This window comes from Macrotis lagotis, chromosome 5 (assembly GCF_037893015.1).
Source record: "Macrotis lagotis isolate mMagLag1 chromosome 5, bilby.v1.9.chrom.fasta, whole genome shotgun sequence".
Classification (NCBI taxonomy): Eukaryota; Metazoa; Chordata; class Mammalia; order Peramelemorphia; family Peramelidae; genus Macrotis; species Macrotis lagotis.
In genome coordinates, this window is record NC_133662.1 from 238,416,416 (window position 1) to 238,434,198 (window position 17,783).

At 41.9% G+C, this 17,783-nt stretch overlaps 1 protein-coding gene across 5 annotated transcripts in view; it reads left to right on the plus strand.

Moving 5' to 3' along the window:
- KSR1 (kinase suppressor of ras 1) overlaps nucleotides 1-17,783 on the plus strand; it is a 230,070-nt gene that overhangs the window by 164,511 nt on the left and 47,776 nt on the right. For 3 of the 5 annotated variants that reach the window (XM_074189012.1, XM_074189013.1, XM_074189011.1), the window contains exon 3: nucleotides 7,466-7,613. In XM_074189012.1, the coding sequence (XP_074045113.1) occupies nucleotides 7,466-7,613 (148 nt within the window). Of the gene's footprint in view, nucleotides 1-7,465; nucleotides 7,614-9,912; nucleotides 10,385-15,533; nucleotides 15,539-17,783 lie in introns of all 5 variants that reach the window. The other 2 variants (XM_074189015.1, XM_074189014.1) reach the window with 1 other exon arrangement.

Consider the following 17,783-nt stretch of genomic DNA (forward strand, 5'->3'; position numbering starts at 1 on the left):
CAGTTTTTATTGAAGAATGAATTCAATAAAGAAGCTGGCCTCTTAGGGTTTATCAAACAGCAGGTTACTATAATCATTTCCTGCTGTCTCTTTTGTACTTAGGCTATTCCAGTGATCCACCCCTCTATATCTTGGCCAATACCAGACAGTTTTGATGACTGATGCTTTATAATATAATTTTTGATCTGGTAGGGCTAAGCCAACCTTCTTTTGCATTTTTGATTTTTTTTTTTTTGTTTCTCTGAATGAATTTAGTTACTATTTTTCTGGCTCGTTAAAGTACATTTTTGTAAGTTTGATTGATTTGGCACAAAATAAGTAGTTTAATTTATGTAGAATTATCATTTTTATTATGCTAGTTCAGCCTACCTGTGAGCACTTGATATTTACCCACTTATTTAAATCTGATTTTATTTGTATGAGAAGTGTTTTATAGTTGTTTTCATAGAGTTTCTGAGTCTGCCTTGGCAGGTAGAATCCAAAGTATTTTATGTTGTCTGAAGTTAAATTAAATGGAATTTCTTTTTCTAGCTCTTGCTGTTGTATCTTGTAAATAATATAAAGAAATGCTGAGGATTTATGTGGGTTTATTTTATATCTTGCAACTTTGCTAATGTCACTAATTATTTCCAGTAGTTTTTTAGGATGATTTTTTAAGATTCTCTAGGTATACTGTCATATCATCTGCAAAGAGTGAGAGTTTTGTCTCTTCCTTCCCAATTCGAATTCCTTCAATTTCTTTTTCTTCTCTTATCGATGAAGCTAACATTTCTAGTACAATATTCAATAGTAGTGGTGATAATGGGTAGCCTTGTTTCCCTCCTGATCTTATTGGGAATGCCTCAAACCTATCCCCATTGCATATAATGCATGTTAATAGCTTCAGATAGATGCTGCTCATCATTCTAAGGAACAATTCGTTTATTCCTAACTCTCTAGTGTTTTAGTAGGAATGGGTGCTGTGTTTTGTCAAAGGTTTTTGCAGGATCTATTGAGATAATCCTATGATTTCTGTTAGGTTTGCATTAATATAGTCAATTATGCTGACAGCTTTTACTAATATTGAACCAACCCTGCATGCCTGGAATAAGCCCTGCTTGGTCATAGTGTATTACCCTAGTGATTGCCTGTTGTAATTGTTTTGCTAGTATTTTATTTGCAATTTTTGCATCCATATTCATTGGGGAAATTGGTCTTTAGTTTTCTTTCTCCATTTGGCTCTTCCTGGTTTAGATATCAGCACCATATTAGTGTCATGGAAGGAATTAGTCAGAGTTCCATCTTCACCTATTTTTCCAGATAGTTTATATAGAATTGGAACCAATTGTTTCTCTCTTTTTTTTAGTTTAGTTTTTTTTTTTTTTGCAAGGCAAATGGGGTTAAGTGGCTTGCCCAAGGCCACACAGCTAGGTAATTATTAAGTGTCTGAAGTGGGATTTGAACCCAGGTACTCCTGACTCCAGGGCCGGTGCTTTATCCACTACGCCACCTAGCCACCCAATTGTTTCTTGAAAGTTTGGTAGAATTTATTTGTGAATTCATCTGGCCTGGAGATTTTTTCATAGGGAGTTCATTAATGATGTGTTGAATTTCTTTTTCTGAGATAGGGTTATTTAGATATTTAATTTCCTCTTCATTTAACTTGGGCAATTTATATTTGTGTAAATATTTATGCATATCACTTAGATTATCAAATTATTGGCATAATGTTGGGCAAAATAGTATCAAATTATTACTTTAATTTTCTCCTCATTGATGGTGTTTTTTCATTTTTGATACTAGTAATTTGGTTTTCTTCCTTTTTAAATCAAATTAATCAAAGGTCTATCTATTTTATTGTTTTTTTTATAAAACCAACTCTTGGTTTTATTTAGTAGTTTGATAGTTTTCTTGCTTTTGATTTTATTAATTTCTCTTAATTTTTAGAATTTCTAATTTGGTATTTAATTGGGGGGGTTAATTTGTTCTTTCTCTAACTTTTTTAGTTGGATGCTCAGTTCATTGATTTCCTCTTTCTCTATTTTATTCATGCAAGCATTTAGAGATATAATATATCCCCTAATAACTGCTTTGGCTCTATCCCATAAATTTTGGTATGATGTCTTGTTATTGTCATTGTCTTGGATGAAAATATTAATTCTTTCCATGATTTGTTGTTTCATCCACTCATTCATTAAAATGAGGCTATTTAGTTTCTAATTAGTTTTAGGTCTGTCTCTCCATTGCCCATTATTGCACGTGATTTTTATTGCATTATGTTCTGAAAAGGATGTATTCATATTTCTGCCTTTCTGCATTTGATTATGAGGTTTTTATGTCCTAGCACATGGTCAATTTTTTTCCCCCTATTTTTGATAGAAGACCTTTATCAATCATGCAAACTTTGCAATCTTGGTGGGACTTTTCAGAGCAAGACTTGATTCCCAGAACTTATTTCTTACAACTGAATTCTGATCTGCTAATGATATCCCATCCTTGCCCCATGGAAATGTAGAATAAATATAAATAACTCACTTTAATAAGGTGAAACTTGTGTCTCCAGAGTCTATTCTATTCAGGGAGGTAACTGCTCATGGAACCTTCTTAATGTAACCTATTGTGTCTTTTGTGGCCTTCTGGAATCACAGAATTTCAGTCAAAGGGACCCCAGTAGCCTCCCTTACCCCACCAAGCAATTCCTTCAACTTATCAATCAGTCAATGAGACAAATCTTTGCTGGATGGTCTCCAGGGAAGAGGAACCTACCTCATTGTTCTGCTTTTGCCAAGCTCCAACTGCTGATAGACTTCTCCTTGTATCCCCTATCTGCCCCTGCCTAGCTTCCAGTGTCTCTATTTCCCTGGGTCTGAGAGGAGAAATCTTTCCTTAGATTAAGTGTTCTTTTTTGTTTGTTTGTTTGATTTTGTTTTTGCAAGGCAATGGGGTTAAGTGACTTTCCCAAGGTCACACAGCTAGGTAATTATTAAGTGTCTGAGGTCAAATTTGAATTCAGGTCTTCCTGATTCCAGGGCTGGTGCCCTATCCACTGCACCACCTAGCTACTCCAGATTAGGAGTGCTTAACCTGAAGTTTAATAGATTTCAGTGTATGAGTCCATAAACTTGGAAGGGTAAAAAAATAACATTTTTCTTTTCACTAATTTCTAACTGAAAGTTATTATTTCCTTTAATTATTAAAAAAAACCCGAACACATTCTTTTGAAAAGGTTTAGTAGATTTCAGCAGATTGCAAAGGGCTTCATGATAATAAAAAGGTTAAGAATTCTTAGCTTAGATGCAGAACAGTTCCAGAAATTTTGAAGCCATTATAAACATGTTTGTGTTTTTCCCCTTGGGGAGAAAACAAAAGGTCATTTTAACAAAAATTTGAAATAAATATGGAATATTTAAAAAATCATCCTGTTTGGTTCCCTATTAGCCCAGGGGCAGAAATTGGATTCTGTAAAGTGTAAATGATTCTTAAAATGACATTGTGTGTTGAGCAGAGTTAACTTCAAAGCATAGTTTGTTTGGGTGGTGGTGACAAATATGCTAATTGAATTTACTCTGGAATATTTTAATTTTTTTTTTTTGGTTGGCTGTGTAGCTGCTAGAGACAGATTTATTGACTGTACCAAGCATCTTTTAATTTCTATGATTTTTAGGAGAAGCAGGTAAAATGGAAGTGGAAAAAACCATCGATGTGGTAGTTCAGGAGGAAAGATGGCCTTGTTTTTCAGGCATAGTTTCTGCCATGGTCTATGGGGCAGCTTCATGGTGGATAGAGAGCCAGACCTGAAACCAGAGAGATTCATCTTCCTGAGTTAAAATCTGGCGTCAGACACTTAGTAGCTATATGACCCTGGGCAAGTCACTTTGTTTCAGTTTTCTCATCTATAAAATGAACTGGAAAAGGAAATGTCAAACCACTTCAGTATCTTTGCCAAGAAAACCCCAGATGGTTTTGCATGACTGGGCATGACTGCAGACATGACTGGAACAATTGAACAATACCAATCTGGCAAGTCCCTAAAAGGGATTTAACAAGAAAAGAACTGTTAATTAAGCAATTTGGCTCACATCAACAAACATTTATGAAACAATTATTTTTTCCAGGTCCTCTGACTTTCTCTGGGATGCAAAGAAACAATTGAAACAAACCTTGCCTTCAGCAAGTTTACATTCTGCAGGGGGAGGATATGCCATCCACATAGAAAGAGAAGTAAATACAAAATACAGAGTTATTTGAAGAAGGAGTGCGAGTAGCAATAATTTGCTGGGATAAGTGGTATCTCAGGTGAATCTTGAAGGAAAGGTAGAGATTCTAAGAAGTAGAAGAGAGGAAAGTAGGCATGCTAGGAATAGTGGACATCCTGTACAAAGGTTTAGTGGTAGGAGATGATATCATATAAAGAGAGTAGCAAGTGTGATCAACCATGATGGACTTGTTTATTTCAACGGAACAATAATCAAAGACAATTTTAAGGGACATGTGATGGAAAATACCATCCATATCCAGAGAAGGAATTGTGGAGTTTAAATGAAGACCAAAGCTTATTATCTTCAATTTTTTAAACTTGTCTCATGTATTATTTCATTTTTTTCTCTCTAATGTTTTCTTTCTTCTGTTTGGATCTGCTTCTTCTTTCACAGCATGTTCAGTATTGATGTATATTTAGCATGGTTACAAATGTAGAGCCTATCTCAGATTGCTTTTGGGAGGGAGGGAGGGAGAAAAATTGTAAAACTCAAAACCTTGCAAAAAATGCTTGGTAAAAACTCATTGCATGTAGTTGAAAAAAAACAAATAAATAAAATATAAAAAATAGAGCAAAGCAAATAGATCATTTTGGTCACAATAGAGAATGCATTAAAGGTAATAATAGAAAATAAAATAGAAATACTTCCCATCAAAGTCTTTGGCTATGGTTTGGAATCAGAAATGGATATGTTTATTTTTATCAGTAGTTATAGCACTAAAAATGATAGATTACTAGATGTTTTGCTGCTGAATCCTAAGGATCATGGACCTTTTCCATCTGACCTGTAAAAAAAAATCATATGTGCTTGTCTTCCTCATCAAAATATGAACTCCTTGAGATGAGGGACTATCTCTACTTTACTGTTTGTATCTCCTGCACTTAGCATATTCAGAGATCACAATTGAGGCTTCCAGAGTTAAGGTGACCTACCCTAGTAGGCAAGCAGTAGCTTGTTTGGGATTCAGTTCCAGATCAATAATAAAGTCAATCAGTAAACATTTATTAAATGCCTACCATATGCTATGCTAAGGCACTGTGCTAAGTGCTGATCTTTCCTGACTCCAAATTCAGTGATCTTTCAACTCTGTAATATTTGACCATAGATTGGTTAGAGTTAGAAAGAGCCCCTCTTCCATTTTACAGATGAGGAAATTGAATTTGTCTGAACCATAATGGTCTGCAACTTTATTTGCATCAACTTCTCAGATTTTAGGAAACTGAAAATTGGCCAGGATGGCAAGCCAGCTTTTCTCCCATTTCATATGTTAATAAAAGCTGACATTTATGAGATATTTTACACATATTATGTCATTTGAGCTTCACAACAACATTTTGAAGTAGATGTTACATCTATCAGCTTTTAATTCTACTGAATCAGAGGTTAAAGGATTTGACCATGATCACATTGTAAGGAAGTGTGAAATAGGACTTGAATCCAGGCCCCTCAGAGTCTAAGACTAGCACCCTCCCCCTTATGCCATCTTAGTTTCATTCTTTTTTATAAGACTTTTTTTTCTTTTTGGTTTTTGCAAGGCAAAGTGGCTTGCCCAAGGCCACACAGCTGGGTAATTATTAAGTGTCTGAGGCCAGATTTGAACTCAGGTTCTCCTGAATCCAGGGCTGGTGTTCATCCACAGCACCACCTAGCTGCCCCCACCATCTTGGTTTCTTGCTGAATGGAGGGTTCTGAGGACAAACTGAATCAGAGGACATGAAGATTACAGGCATATTGCCGGATGATTGTCTCTGGCAGAACCCCCAATTGCAGGCTTCGATCAGACCCTATACAGTCTCCTTGGTGCCTAAGAGAATGTCATTTATTGTTGGAAAACCCCGTGCCCAGCCTGATGACCTATGGGCTGCTGGTTCTGTCATCTGGTCATGGGCGCCTTCCATGCCAATTTCTGTTGGTTCCTTCTTGCTCCTGATAGTTCTGCTGAAGCAGGAATTGACTCATGAAACAGTTCATCCTATTTCTTAAAATAAAATCTTTATGCTTTCTCTCCTTGTAAGTGGAAATGCTCTTGAGAGTCTCTATAGCAGTTGATCTTATTTGGGCCTTTTTTCCATTTTTCAGAACAAAGGCAGATTCAGATGCTTGGTGGGAAGGGGTAGCCCCTGGCATCAGGAAGACCTGGGTTCCAGTCCAGCTTCAAATACTTATTAGCTGTGACAAGTCTCTTCACCCTATTTGCCTTGGTTTCCTCATTTGTAAAATGAGTTGGAGAAGGAAATGGCAAATCATTTCAGTATTTTTGCCAAGAAAATCCTAAATCTAGATACAACTGAAATGACCCAACAATGACAACAGCTTTAGAGGGGGAAGTCTCTTGCAGCTGGGAGAACTAAGAAGGGCCTGGGGGGATAGTGTTTGAGTTGAGTCTTGAAGGAAATCATGGAATTTCAAGAGATAGCAGTGAAAAAGGAGAGCATTCCATGCATTTGGGGGAAAGTCAGAGAAAACACCCTTAGAATTATCTTATTCAAGGAAAAGGATGAGGTCAGTGTAACTGAGTCTCTAACATCCATAGGGCGATGGAAGGTGTAAGAAGATCGAACCAAGGAGTTGGGAATGGAGAGAAGCGTGTATGTGAGAGATGTGGAGACAGGAATGCTAGTTCTTGTGATGCCAATCCAAACCCCCTTTCCATGGCACCAGATGGACTGACTACATGAAAAATCTTTACTATTTTTTTTTACCTTAGGTGAATCATTTTGTCATTCTTAAATTTTTGAAAAAAAAAATACTTAAAGTTTACTTTGCAAGTAGGAAAAATAACCACAGGAAATGTCCCATAACTTCTCCCCCCTGAACTCCCAACCATTGATTTTTCTTTGCCCATCTATAACCCTGTTGGGCCTTCACCCTTCTGTTTCAGCTGCTGTTTTCTGGAGAAAGTAGGCGTGGAGAGGGGGTGGTACAGAGTTCTCTGTCTGCTTCCACAGACAGGCAGCTGCTTCTGGGAAGGGGCCAACTTAGCCACCAGCTGCCCTTGCCACTCAGCTGCCACTCACTTGGGCAGCCAGAGGGAGGAGAAGTTCATCCTTGGGTCTCTGGTCACCCACCCTCTTTTTTGTGGGGCTGTGACTCTGGAGCTGGGGGTGTCAGTCAGAAGGGGCATCCCCTTCATGCTCCCAAGTTGCCCAGGAGACGTGTCTGGCCACACACAGATCCTTTCTCTCTTCTCTTCTCTCTCTTTCTTCTCTTTTCTTACTCTCTCCCAGAAAATCTCCGGAGAGCTCACACTGGATGCTTTGCTGGAGATGAACGATACGAAAGTGAAGGATACCATGAGGCATTGTGGTGCCAGCTCCGATGAGGTCAGCCGCATACATTACGCCCTCTCCTGCCTCCGGAAAGTGACCGGCTTAGGTAGGGCTTCCTTTGCCTTTCCAAGGTGGGCCTGTAACTGAAACTCTCCCCAGCCCCCTCCCATCCTCCTCTGTCACTCAGGGCTCCTGGAGGATGGGCCTGCGTGGGGGGGGGGGCTCTCTTAAAGGGTCAGAGTCTGCTCCTTGCTGCCCCACAAAGAGGGCAAGGGTGGCGGAGACGATGAGATCTGACTCAGCATCTCATTGGTCTTTCGATTGGAAACCACCAGGGACTTTTTTCCTGGGGTGGGGGAGGTAGAAGTGGAGTAGGCTGAAGAGCACAGAATGACAATTTGGAGAGTGTTCTGTCAGGGAAGCTTGGGGTTGGTTCTGTTGTCCTGGAAGTCTTGAGCTTATGATTTGCCATGGGATTGTAACTGAGATCTGCAAGGGCACTTAGAGACCATCTAGTCCCACTCCTCCATTTTACAGATGAGGAAACTGAGGCCCAGGAAGGGGGAGTAACTTGCCCAGTTTCACAGCAGGTAGTAAGTGGCAGACCCAGGATTTGAACCCAGAAACCTCACGTCTGTCCATCTGTCTTCCTGTTTGTTTGTCTGTCTTCCTGTCTATATCTTTACTTACTTAACCTGAACTAATCTTTTGTAGACTCTATGAATGATTTTTTTTCACCTCTGGAGATCATCTGTGATGACCTTTAATCCCTAGACCCCACCCCAACCCAACCTCGGTCCAGCGGCTGTGTGCTCTAGGATCTCATGTCCCCATTTTACAGCTAAGGAGGCTGAGGCTCAGCAAGGTGAATTACTTTGGCCCCAGGTCATGGGGGAGACAGTGCACTGCAGTGGAAAGAGGTCTAGAATCAGGGTCAAAGCACCAAAGTTTGAATCCTAACTGTCACATCGAACTTGGGTGACTCTGGGCAAGGCGCTTCCCACCCTCCCTGGATTTCCTCCTCTATAAAATGAGGGGCCTGGATGAAATCATTTCTAAGTCCCCTTCCAGATCTAGATTTATGATGCATCCCTATCAGGACTAGAATCTAGACCTTTTCCTCTTGGGTCCTGGCTGAGATGGAGAACAGTCCTTGCCTGTGGGCTAGGGGCAGGCCCACTTGGAACAGGAGGATCTGAAAACCCTGGTCTTCTGAGCTTAGAATTCCATCTCTGACCAGGGATGCATCACGAGAGATTGCAGCCAGTCCTTGACTGCCCTGACCCGAGAAGTTACGTAAGGTTGGGTTGGCAGCCCTAGCTTTTTCTGCCTCAGATGTAGTCATAGGCTAGAAAGATGTGATTTTTAGACCTGGCAAAGACCTTGGGGATCATTTGTTGCAACCTTTGCATTTGACAGAAAATGAAACTGAGTTGCAGAGAGTAGAAGTGACTTGTCTAAGGTCATATAGCTTAGAGATGGAATTCAAAGCTAGTCACATCCAAGGGGCTTTCTCCCCACCCCAAGGTATGTGTGTATATATTTTTTTAGGTTTTTGTAAAGCAAATGGGGTTAAGTGGCTTGCCCAAGGCCACACAGCTAGGTAATTATTAAGTGTCTGAGGCCAGATTTGAACTCAGGTACTCCTGACTCCAGGGCCGGTGCTTTATCCACTGTGCCACCTAGCCGCCCCATATGTGTGTATATCTTAAATAATTAAAATACACCAAGGGAGAGCTGCTGTTGGTCACACAAAGCTCTATGTGGCTGAGTGAGGCCTACCTTTTGAGATCTGAGTCTCTTCAGTGATGTAAATTGGCAGCTTTGGTTTTCTCAAAACAAGGACATGTCTTGGGGTGGGGGAAAAGCCCCTTGGATTTGGAAACAGAAAGTCTGGTTTTGAATTCCATCTCTGAGTTAATGAGCTTAGACAAGTCACTTCCACTCTGCACTTTGGTCTCATTTTTGGTCAAAGGCTAGGGTTGGACAAAAGGATCTCCAAGGGCCTTGATAGGTCTAAGAACCCCATCTTTCTATCCTATGACTGTGTCTGTAGCAGAAAAAGCCTTCAGTGGTGTATTTTGGCAGCTTAGGATTTCTCAATGCAAGGATGCCTCCAACACACCTGGATTCCCTTTACTAACCTCTTACAGATCCACCTCTCCTCTATCTGCTCGCACACTCTGCTCAGTAATGGGATTAGAGGAGCCTAGTAGGAAGAGGCCTGGTTTCTAGTCCTGGCTAGTTTGCCTCGGTTTTACTGTGTGACCTTGGGCGAGCCCCTATCCTCTTCTGGGCTTCAGCCTCCTCCTTGGTCAGGTGAGAGGGTTGGAGTAGATGATAACTGAGGTGCCTTCCTCCCCTGATGTTCTATGGGTCTATGATCTGACCCCATGGGCCCACAGGTGGGGAACCCAAGGATGACCCAACATGGAGCCCGCTAGAAGCCAGGAGAGAGAGTGGCTCAGGACCTCCGGTGGACACCCTTTCTCCAGCTGGCTTGACTTTGACTCCTGGGGCTTCCCAACTCAGTAAAGGCAACAGCGGCCAGCAGGCCCGCTCCGTCTCCGTGTCCGCCCTTCCCACGTCGGAGGCTCTGTCCCAGAGCCAGGGCCTCTCTGCTTATGGCGAGGGCCTCTCGGACAGCTATATTTCCCTGCATCACAGCGGTAGACTCACCCCTCGGAGCCCTCACAGCTTCATTACCCCCCCAACCACGCCTCAGCTGCGACGGCAGAACAAGCTCAAGCCCCCCCGGACGCCACCCCCGCCCAGCCGCAAAGTTTTCCAATTACTTCCCAACTTCCCAGCCCTTACCAGGAGCAAATCCCATGAGTCCCAACTTGGAAACAGAATCGACGAGGTTCCTGCCATCAAGTAAGTGTCTCTGGGGGGCTGATAGGGGTTGACCAGAGGGCGTGGGAGTCTGCCGATGGGGGTTTGAGCCCATACTAGCTGGGTGACTCTTGGGCAAATGACTCAGCCTCTCTGGACTCAATTTTCTTATCTTGAAAATGGGAATAATAATACAGGGTAGTAAGAATTAAGTAAGGATTATAAAGTGCTCTGTACACACATCTTAAAGCCTATAATTATCACCCACTGCCATTGTTATTACCAGTGGTACATTTTATTTGCCCCTTGTCTTCTTGAAGCTCGATGGGTATTGGCTTAGATGTCTCTTCTGACTCATAGACCCAAGACTTTCTATGCCTGTTTCCCAGTCTGTAGAATGGAGGCCGTTCCCTAGGTCACCAGGTGGATGGAGATCCTTTGTTTGTGGTGTTTGTTTGGGGTTTGTGTTGTCAGAGATCTGGATAATATTATTTATTTAGGTATTTATGTATTTATTTGTTTTTTGATTTTAAATTTTATTTGGTCTTTCCACTTACATGCATAAATATTTACAAGATAATACTATTTCTGGGGTTTACAAAGTGCCTTGTAGAGCTCTTATATGATTCTTATGATGGAAAGACTGTTATTATTGCCATTTTGTAGATAAGGAACTAGACAGAGCAGACAGAAGCTAAGCAACTTGCCCAGGGTCATACAGTGAGTGTCTGAAGTTGGATTTGAACTTAGGTCTTGCTGAGTCTCAGCCCAGGGCTCTATCCAAAACACCACCAATTTGCCTTATTAGGATATCAAAGCAGATCATTTTGAGCATCTTTCCAGACAACAAATACTGCCTTTTCTCCACCTCATCCCTGGAGGACAACAGATGTTCTAAGCTCCACTAGTCTTAAACTCCACTAGTCTCTGGCCAGAAAGGAGCTTCAGTCAAGCCTGGTAGCCACTCCTTCTCTTCCTAGTTCTCCCCAGATGCCCCAAGGCTAGCTTCTCACACAGAACTCTACCTTAGTAAGAAACTCCAAGGTTCCCCAATTCTGGGGAGGGGGGGCTTTCCTCCCTGACCTTGATTTGAGGTAGGAGAGGAGACCTTTGCAGTAGGCCCTTTCTTTTATGATTTTCTACTCCCTTCCCTCAATTCAATTTAACAATTACAAAATATTTGTTAACTATTTAGTGTTCAAAGCATTTGTGCTAGAAGGTAAGCTTAAAGAGTTCCTCTGCCCTCCTACAGCTGGTACAGTTGAGGGTTGGACCATGGGGTGGTCTATTTAGACTCAAAGACCTGTGTTTTCAACCGTCTAAGATTCTCCCAATGTGGGATCTCCTCCACCTGTGCAAGTCACCACCTTTTTTTGATTGAATAGATAAGTCCTGGGAAGTTGCCTGATGTATATAGAGTCTTGGGACATTATCAGTAACATGAAATGATATGTAAATGCCTGAACATGGGTCATACTGTGGGCTGAAGATCTAGGGAAAAGGTTCTTGCTTCATGGGAAGAGTCAGGGAAGGATTCTTCAAGGAGGGGGTGTTTGAAGTGGAATGTGTGTTTGTGTGTGTGTATGTGTGTGTGTGTGTGTGTGTGTGAGAGAGAGAGAGAGAGAGAGAGAGAGAGAGAGAGAGAGAGAGAATGAGAGGAAAGAAAGAAGGAAGAAAGGATGAAAAGAAGGAAAGCAGGAATGAAGGAAAGGAAGAAAGGAAAGAAGGAAGGGAGAGAGAAAGAGGGAGGAAGGAAAGAAAGATGGATGGATGGATAGAAAAGTTATTCGGATGATAGAAAGATAGGTAGATAAAAAGATAGAAAGAAAGAGAATGATCAAAAGATAGATGGATGGATAACCTGATAGAAAGATAAAATAGAAGGATAGATAAAAGGTTGATAGATTAAAAAAAGAAATGTTATCAACTTAGATAAATGTATACCATGGATACAATGTAAAGACTAACACTCTGCCTTCTGTGGGGGGTGGGAGAGAGAAGCAAGAATGGGGGGAAAATTGTAAAACTCAAAATAAATAAAATCTTTCTTTAAAAAAAAGAAATGTAGATTGCTAGAAAGGTAGATAAAAAGAATGTTAAAAAGAATGATCAAAAATTAGCTAAGGGGGTGGCTAGGTGGGTCAGTGGATAGAGCACTGGCCCTGGAGTCAGGAGTACCTGAGTTCAAATCCGACCTCAGACATTTAATAATTAATTACCTAGCTGGGTGGTCTTGGGCAAGCCACTTAACCCCATTGCCTTGCTAAAAAAAACCAAAACCTTAAAAAACAAAGTTAGCTAAGTAAAAGGACATCTTGATAGAACGAAAAGGAGATAAAAAGATAAACTGATCGAAAGATAGATTGATAGAAAGATATCTTGATAGAAAGATAAATAGAAAGCTCAAAAAATAGATAAAAAAGATATTTTGATAGAAAGATAAAAAGAAAGAATGATCAAAAGGATAGCTAGCTAGCTAGATTAGATATAGATAGGTGATTGATAGATGGATGAATGGATAGATAGTTAAAAAGAGGGTGGAAGGTGATCTCTTGAGAGAAGGAAGTATTTGCAGCTGCTGGTCTGAGAAAGACTCCTTGGAATTGGTGGCACTTAAGCTGAGACTTGATGGAAACCAGGAGGCAAAGCAAAGGGGGGCCCTCCAGGTGGGAGTCCACCTGCCCTGCCCCAAGTTTTGGGGTTCTAATTCCACTCCTCAGGCTGCCTCTGTTGGTATCATGTTCTTCTAAAGGCCTGTGTCGCCTCACACTGAGCAGGGGATCTGTCCACATAGTAAAGAACTCCCTTCTCAGCAGTTGTGGGAGGAAGAGTCAACCTAAGCTAGGGAGGGAAGCCAACTAAGACTTGGGGCTTGTCACTGACTGTTGCTCAGCAAGTTAGAAAGCTAAGTAAACACAGTAAATGATAAATGGATCAATAATAGGACTCCTTATTGATGGGTGTGCTTGGGCATGGACACATCCTGGATCTGTGATGGCCCAGTTGGCAAGATCTTGCAGTGCCCTTTGTCCTAGAGGCAGAGAAGGGCTGTATCCTGAGAGGAGGTGGGGTGGGGCCTGCTCTGGAGGGTGGGGCCTGGGTGATCCCAGGCAGAATCCCAGGCAAAGAGAATTCTCACCAGTTAGTTGATTTGTCCTGCAGTCCCTGGGCCCCAGGGATGATCCTCCCTTTTTTAAAGTGACAGAGAATAATTAAAACTTTAGCATTTGATGAAAGGAGAGAGAGAGAGAGAGAGAGAGAGAGAGAGAGAGAGAGAGAGAGAGAGAGAGAGAGAGATGACTGTGTGGTTAGAGAGCAGGCCTTGGAGTCCAGAAGACCTGGAGCTCCGTGTGACCTTGGATAAGTCACTTAACTTGTGAGACCCTGGGGTTCACTCTTGAAGACTTGCAGATTAGTTTCCACCTGAACCAACAGAGAATATTTCCTACATGGAACTCATTAAATCTATGAAAATAGTTTAATACATACATGCACATATAGACAGAAAATCTTTATGTATATATACATTTAGATGTGTACATACAAATACATGCCCATAGCATGTGTGTACCACATACAGTGTATGCATACACATAGGCACACACAGAGAAGCACTTTGAGGTACTGTGAATGGAGTGATGGATCTAGAGTCAGGAAGACCTGAATTCAAATCCAGCCTCAGATACTCACTAGCTGTGTGACTCTGGGCAAGTCATTTCACCCTGTTTGCCTCAGTGTCCTCATCTATAAAATGAGCTGGAGAAGGAAATGGCGAAACCACTTCAATGTCTCTGGCCCCAGAAAGGGTCATGAAGAGTCAGATACAACTGAAATAACAGAATAGCAATAGGAGTCCTGAGAACCACGAATCTGAGAACTACTATAGACCCACTGGGTAGAGTGAATGGGAAGATTTCTGGAGTCAGAGGACGTGGGTTCCAATCCATTCTGCTGCTTACTCCCCTGTGTCTATGGACCAGTACCTTCACTTCCCTGGAGCCCAGGTAGGGAGGGCTGGGGCTCTGTGACTTGGAAGACCTGGATTCAAATTCTGCCCAACTCTGGGATAGTTGCTTTAACCCCTTAGTTTCCTCACCTGTAAAATGGGAATAAGGCTTGTACCCATCCACTTCAAGTTTGGTGAAAATCCCAAGAGACCCGGTGGCCAGGGCCCAGTTTGTGAACTTGGAAGCCTTTAGAAATGTGAGTTATTCTTGGCAGTCTGTCGGCGTGTCCCAGCAGTCTTTTTATACTCACTTTTTATATTTCCTCTCTCAACAATCAATAGGTATATTCTGAGTGTCTTTTGAACACAAGCTATTATGGGAAGGTAAAAAGACATTAGAGCCCTACTTCTGTTATCAGTGATCTTGGGGATGGAGGTGGGGTCCATGTACGTCAATCAATCAATCAATGAGTCCTATTAAGTATCTCTTATGAGCTGTCCTAGGTGCTGGGGACTCAAATTAACCAAGAAAGGAGCCATTATTTTTAGCAGCTGCTATTTGCCAGGGTCTGGGGATACAAATCAATCAATCAACAAATGGTTAAGTGCTTACTGTGAACCAGAGTTTGTATTGGGTGCTGTTGGAGTATAGACTCCACTGAGGGAGACCACATGTACCTAGAAATGTTTATATAAAATAAAGGGGAAGGGGAAAGGGAAGGGAGGGAGGGAGAAAAATTGGAACTCAAAATATTACAAAAAATGAATTTGAAAACTGTCTTTACATATAATTGGAAAATAGAAATAAAGGAAAAAAATCACATAAAAGTATACCAATAAATACATCCAAGGGCAGCTGCCATGTTTAAGTGTGTTATAAAGGATACAGTGATTTAGGATCTTAGAAAAGGAAGAGATTCCTCTGGCCTTCCTAGAGGAGGCAACATTTAATTGTCAGTCCTTGAAAGAAAAACAAGGATTCTAAGAGATGGCAATGAAATACCTTCTAGGACCCTCCCATTCAAACCTCTCCTTTAGAACTGAGCCAGGAGCTGGCAGATCTTGCCCCAAGCATCCTGACCGGATTGGATTCCAGTTCTAGCCTAGAACTGAGATCACCATCATGCCCTCTTCTCCAGAGGTGGAACATTCTAGAAACCAGCTGTCTCCAATCTGCAGCTTGTCTTGCTTTGTGACCTTGAGTCCAAGTGCTGACGCATTTTCTCTTTTTCTTTTCTCCTCTAGGTTCGGTAAGAGAGTTCACTTTCCCCATGATGTGTGCATATGTTTCCTTGGGGGCCGGAGAGCATCGTCCTCTCCCACACTGGGGCTGCCCTTCTGGGCTCCTCCTTCCTTCATCCTCCTTTGGAGCCTGGAAACAATGATGTGGCCAGATGTATTGTGAAATAGCTGGGGGCTCGGAAACCAGTGAAATTCAGCTACAACGATAACTTGGAGAAGGCCCGTGGGCCCCAGGGACCCCACAACCAGTGTGACGTGTGCTCCATGTTCACTGTGGTCCCTTGAGTACCCACATGTGTCTTCTCTGAAATTTGGATGCTTTCTTTATTTGCCCGTGAAGCAGCTGGGTTTTGGAGGAGGGGGAGGACCTGCCTGGAAGCTTGCAGTGTGGTGTGGTGTGGTACCTCTGGGCTGCTCCTGATTATGTTCAGATAGACTAGGGCATCTTGTCGGGCAGACCAGCCTGAGTCTTCCAGCTGTTTCTAACTCTCCTCCCCCTACCCTTGCCTAGCTATTTTGCCTTTATGCCAGAGTTGCTTCTTGAATCTCCTTCCTTTTCCTGAAAGGGAAGCCTCTTACAGGTTCAAAAGTCATTCTCAACTCAAGTCATCTAAGAGTCAGTTCAGTCAAGAGGCATGGGTTGGCCAAGCATTTAATGTGTGCTTAGCCTGGTTTTCTTTGCTTTTATTCAGAAACACGCCATCTGTCTCAAGTAGAGTAGGACAGAAAGAGTTCTAGCCCCAGAGTCAGGAAAGACTCCTGGCCCCGCCCTTTTATCAGCCACAGGCAAGTCACTTAGACCCTCTTGGCCGACATTTCCACATCTGTAAAAAGTAGATAATATCAGCACCACTGCCTTTCCCAGTGTTTGGGAAAGACTAGCGAGATATTTTAAGATTAAAAAAGCCAAAGGTAGATCATGGGATCCTAGTTCTGGAACTGGCAGGATTGTTTCAACCCTCTCACTTTGCAAAGGAGGAAAGTAAAGTATAGAAAAGGGACTTGACCAGAAAGGAAGCATCAAGTAGAATTTGATACACATCCTCTGAAGAACTTTTTGTAAATGTTAAAAACAGCAATAGAAAAGGCATCATCATCATCATCATCATCATCATCATCGTTGTAGTCCAGCCATCCTTAATTTGCCTTAATAACTTGTTATCAATAGATCCTTAAATCAAAACTGCTAGTATCCCTTCCTCTTAAGAAGTCTATGCAGAAGGGGCTAGGTGGTGCAATGGATAGACCATTGGTCCTGGAGTCAGGAGAACCTGAGTTGTAATCCGGCCTCAGACACTTAATAATTACCTAGCTGTGTGATCTTGAGCAAGTTACTTAACACCATTGCCTTGCAGAAAAACAAAAAAAAGTCTATGCAGAAACCATCAGCCACTGTGGGCTTTTTCCTGACCAAGCTAAAGTTTATGAGTTTTATCAGTTGAAAGGAGAGATAGAAAGGTTTGGATGTGTGTTTGTATCTCAATAGCTGTTGCTGTCTGGAAACAGACATGAATGGCTAGGTATGTGACCTTGAAATTGTAGAGGGAGGAGCGCCATCTAGGGATGTCCACTTGGAACTTTCCAAGTCATCCCTTGTTATAAAGGCAATTGTGGCCTCAAGACTGAGGAGGAGGAGGAGGAGGAGGAAGAGAAGGAGGAAGAGGAGGATGGTAGTGGTGGTAGTGATGGTGATGATGATGGTGGAGATGGTGATGGTGGTGGTGGTGGTGATGGAGGTGGAGATGGTAGTGATGATAGTGTTGATGGTGGTGGTGATAGCGATGATAATGATGGTGGTGGTGATGGTGGAAATGGTGATGGTGATGATGATGGTGGAGGTGGTGATGATGGTGGAGATGGTGATGGTGATGATGATGTTGTGACCCATGACTTAAAGTCTTCAAGCAGGGGTTTTTAGATTTCTGTCACAGATTCCTTCTGGTGAAGCCTATGAGTCCTCAGAACAATGTTTTTAAAGGCATAAAATAAAATGCATAGGATAACAAAGGAAACTAATTATATCAGCATATAGTTATCAAAATGTTTGAAAAAAAAGTTGACAAGTTTATACTGTTTCTTCCAGAGTTGTTTGGACATCTTTTCCAAGGGCCCAGAGCCAATTTTTTTAGAGATAGACCTAGAACCAGGGCTTCCTGACTCCCAAACCGGCTCCCCCTATCCCTTTCAAGGTTATTACTATCCCTTTTATAATTATCCCCCCTTATCATATGATCTTCCTCCAGGGAATGAGCC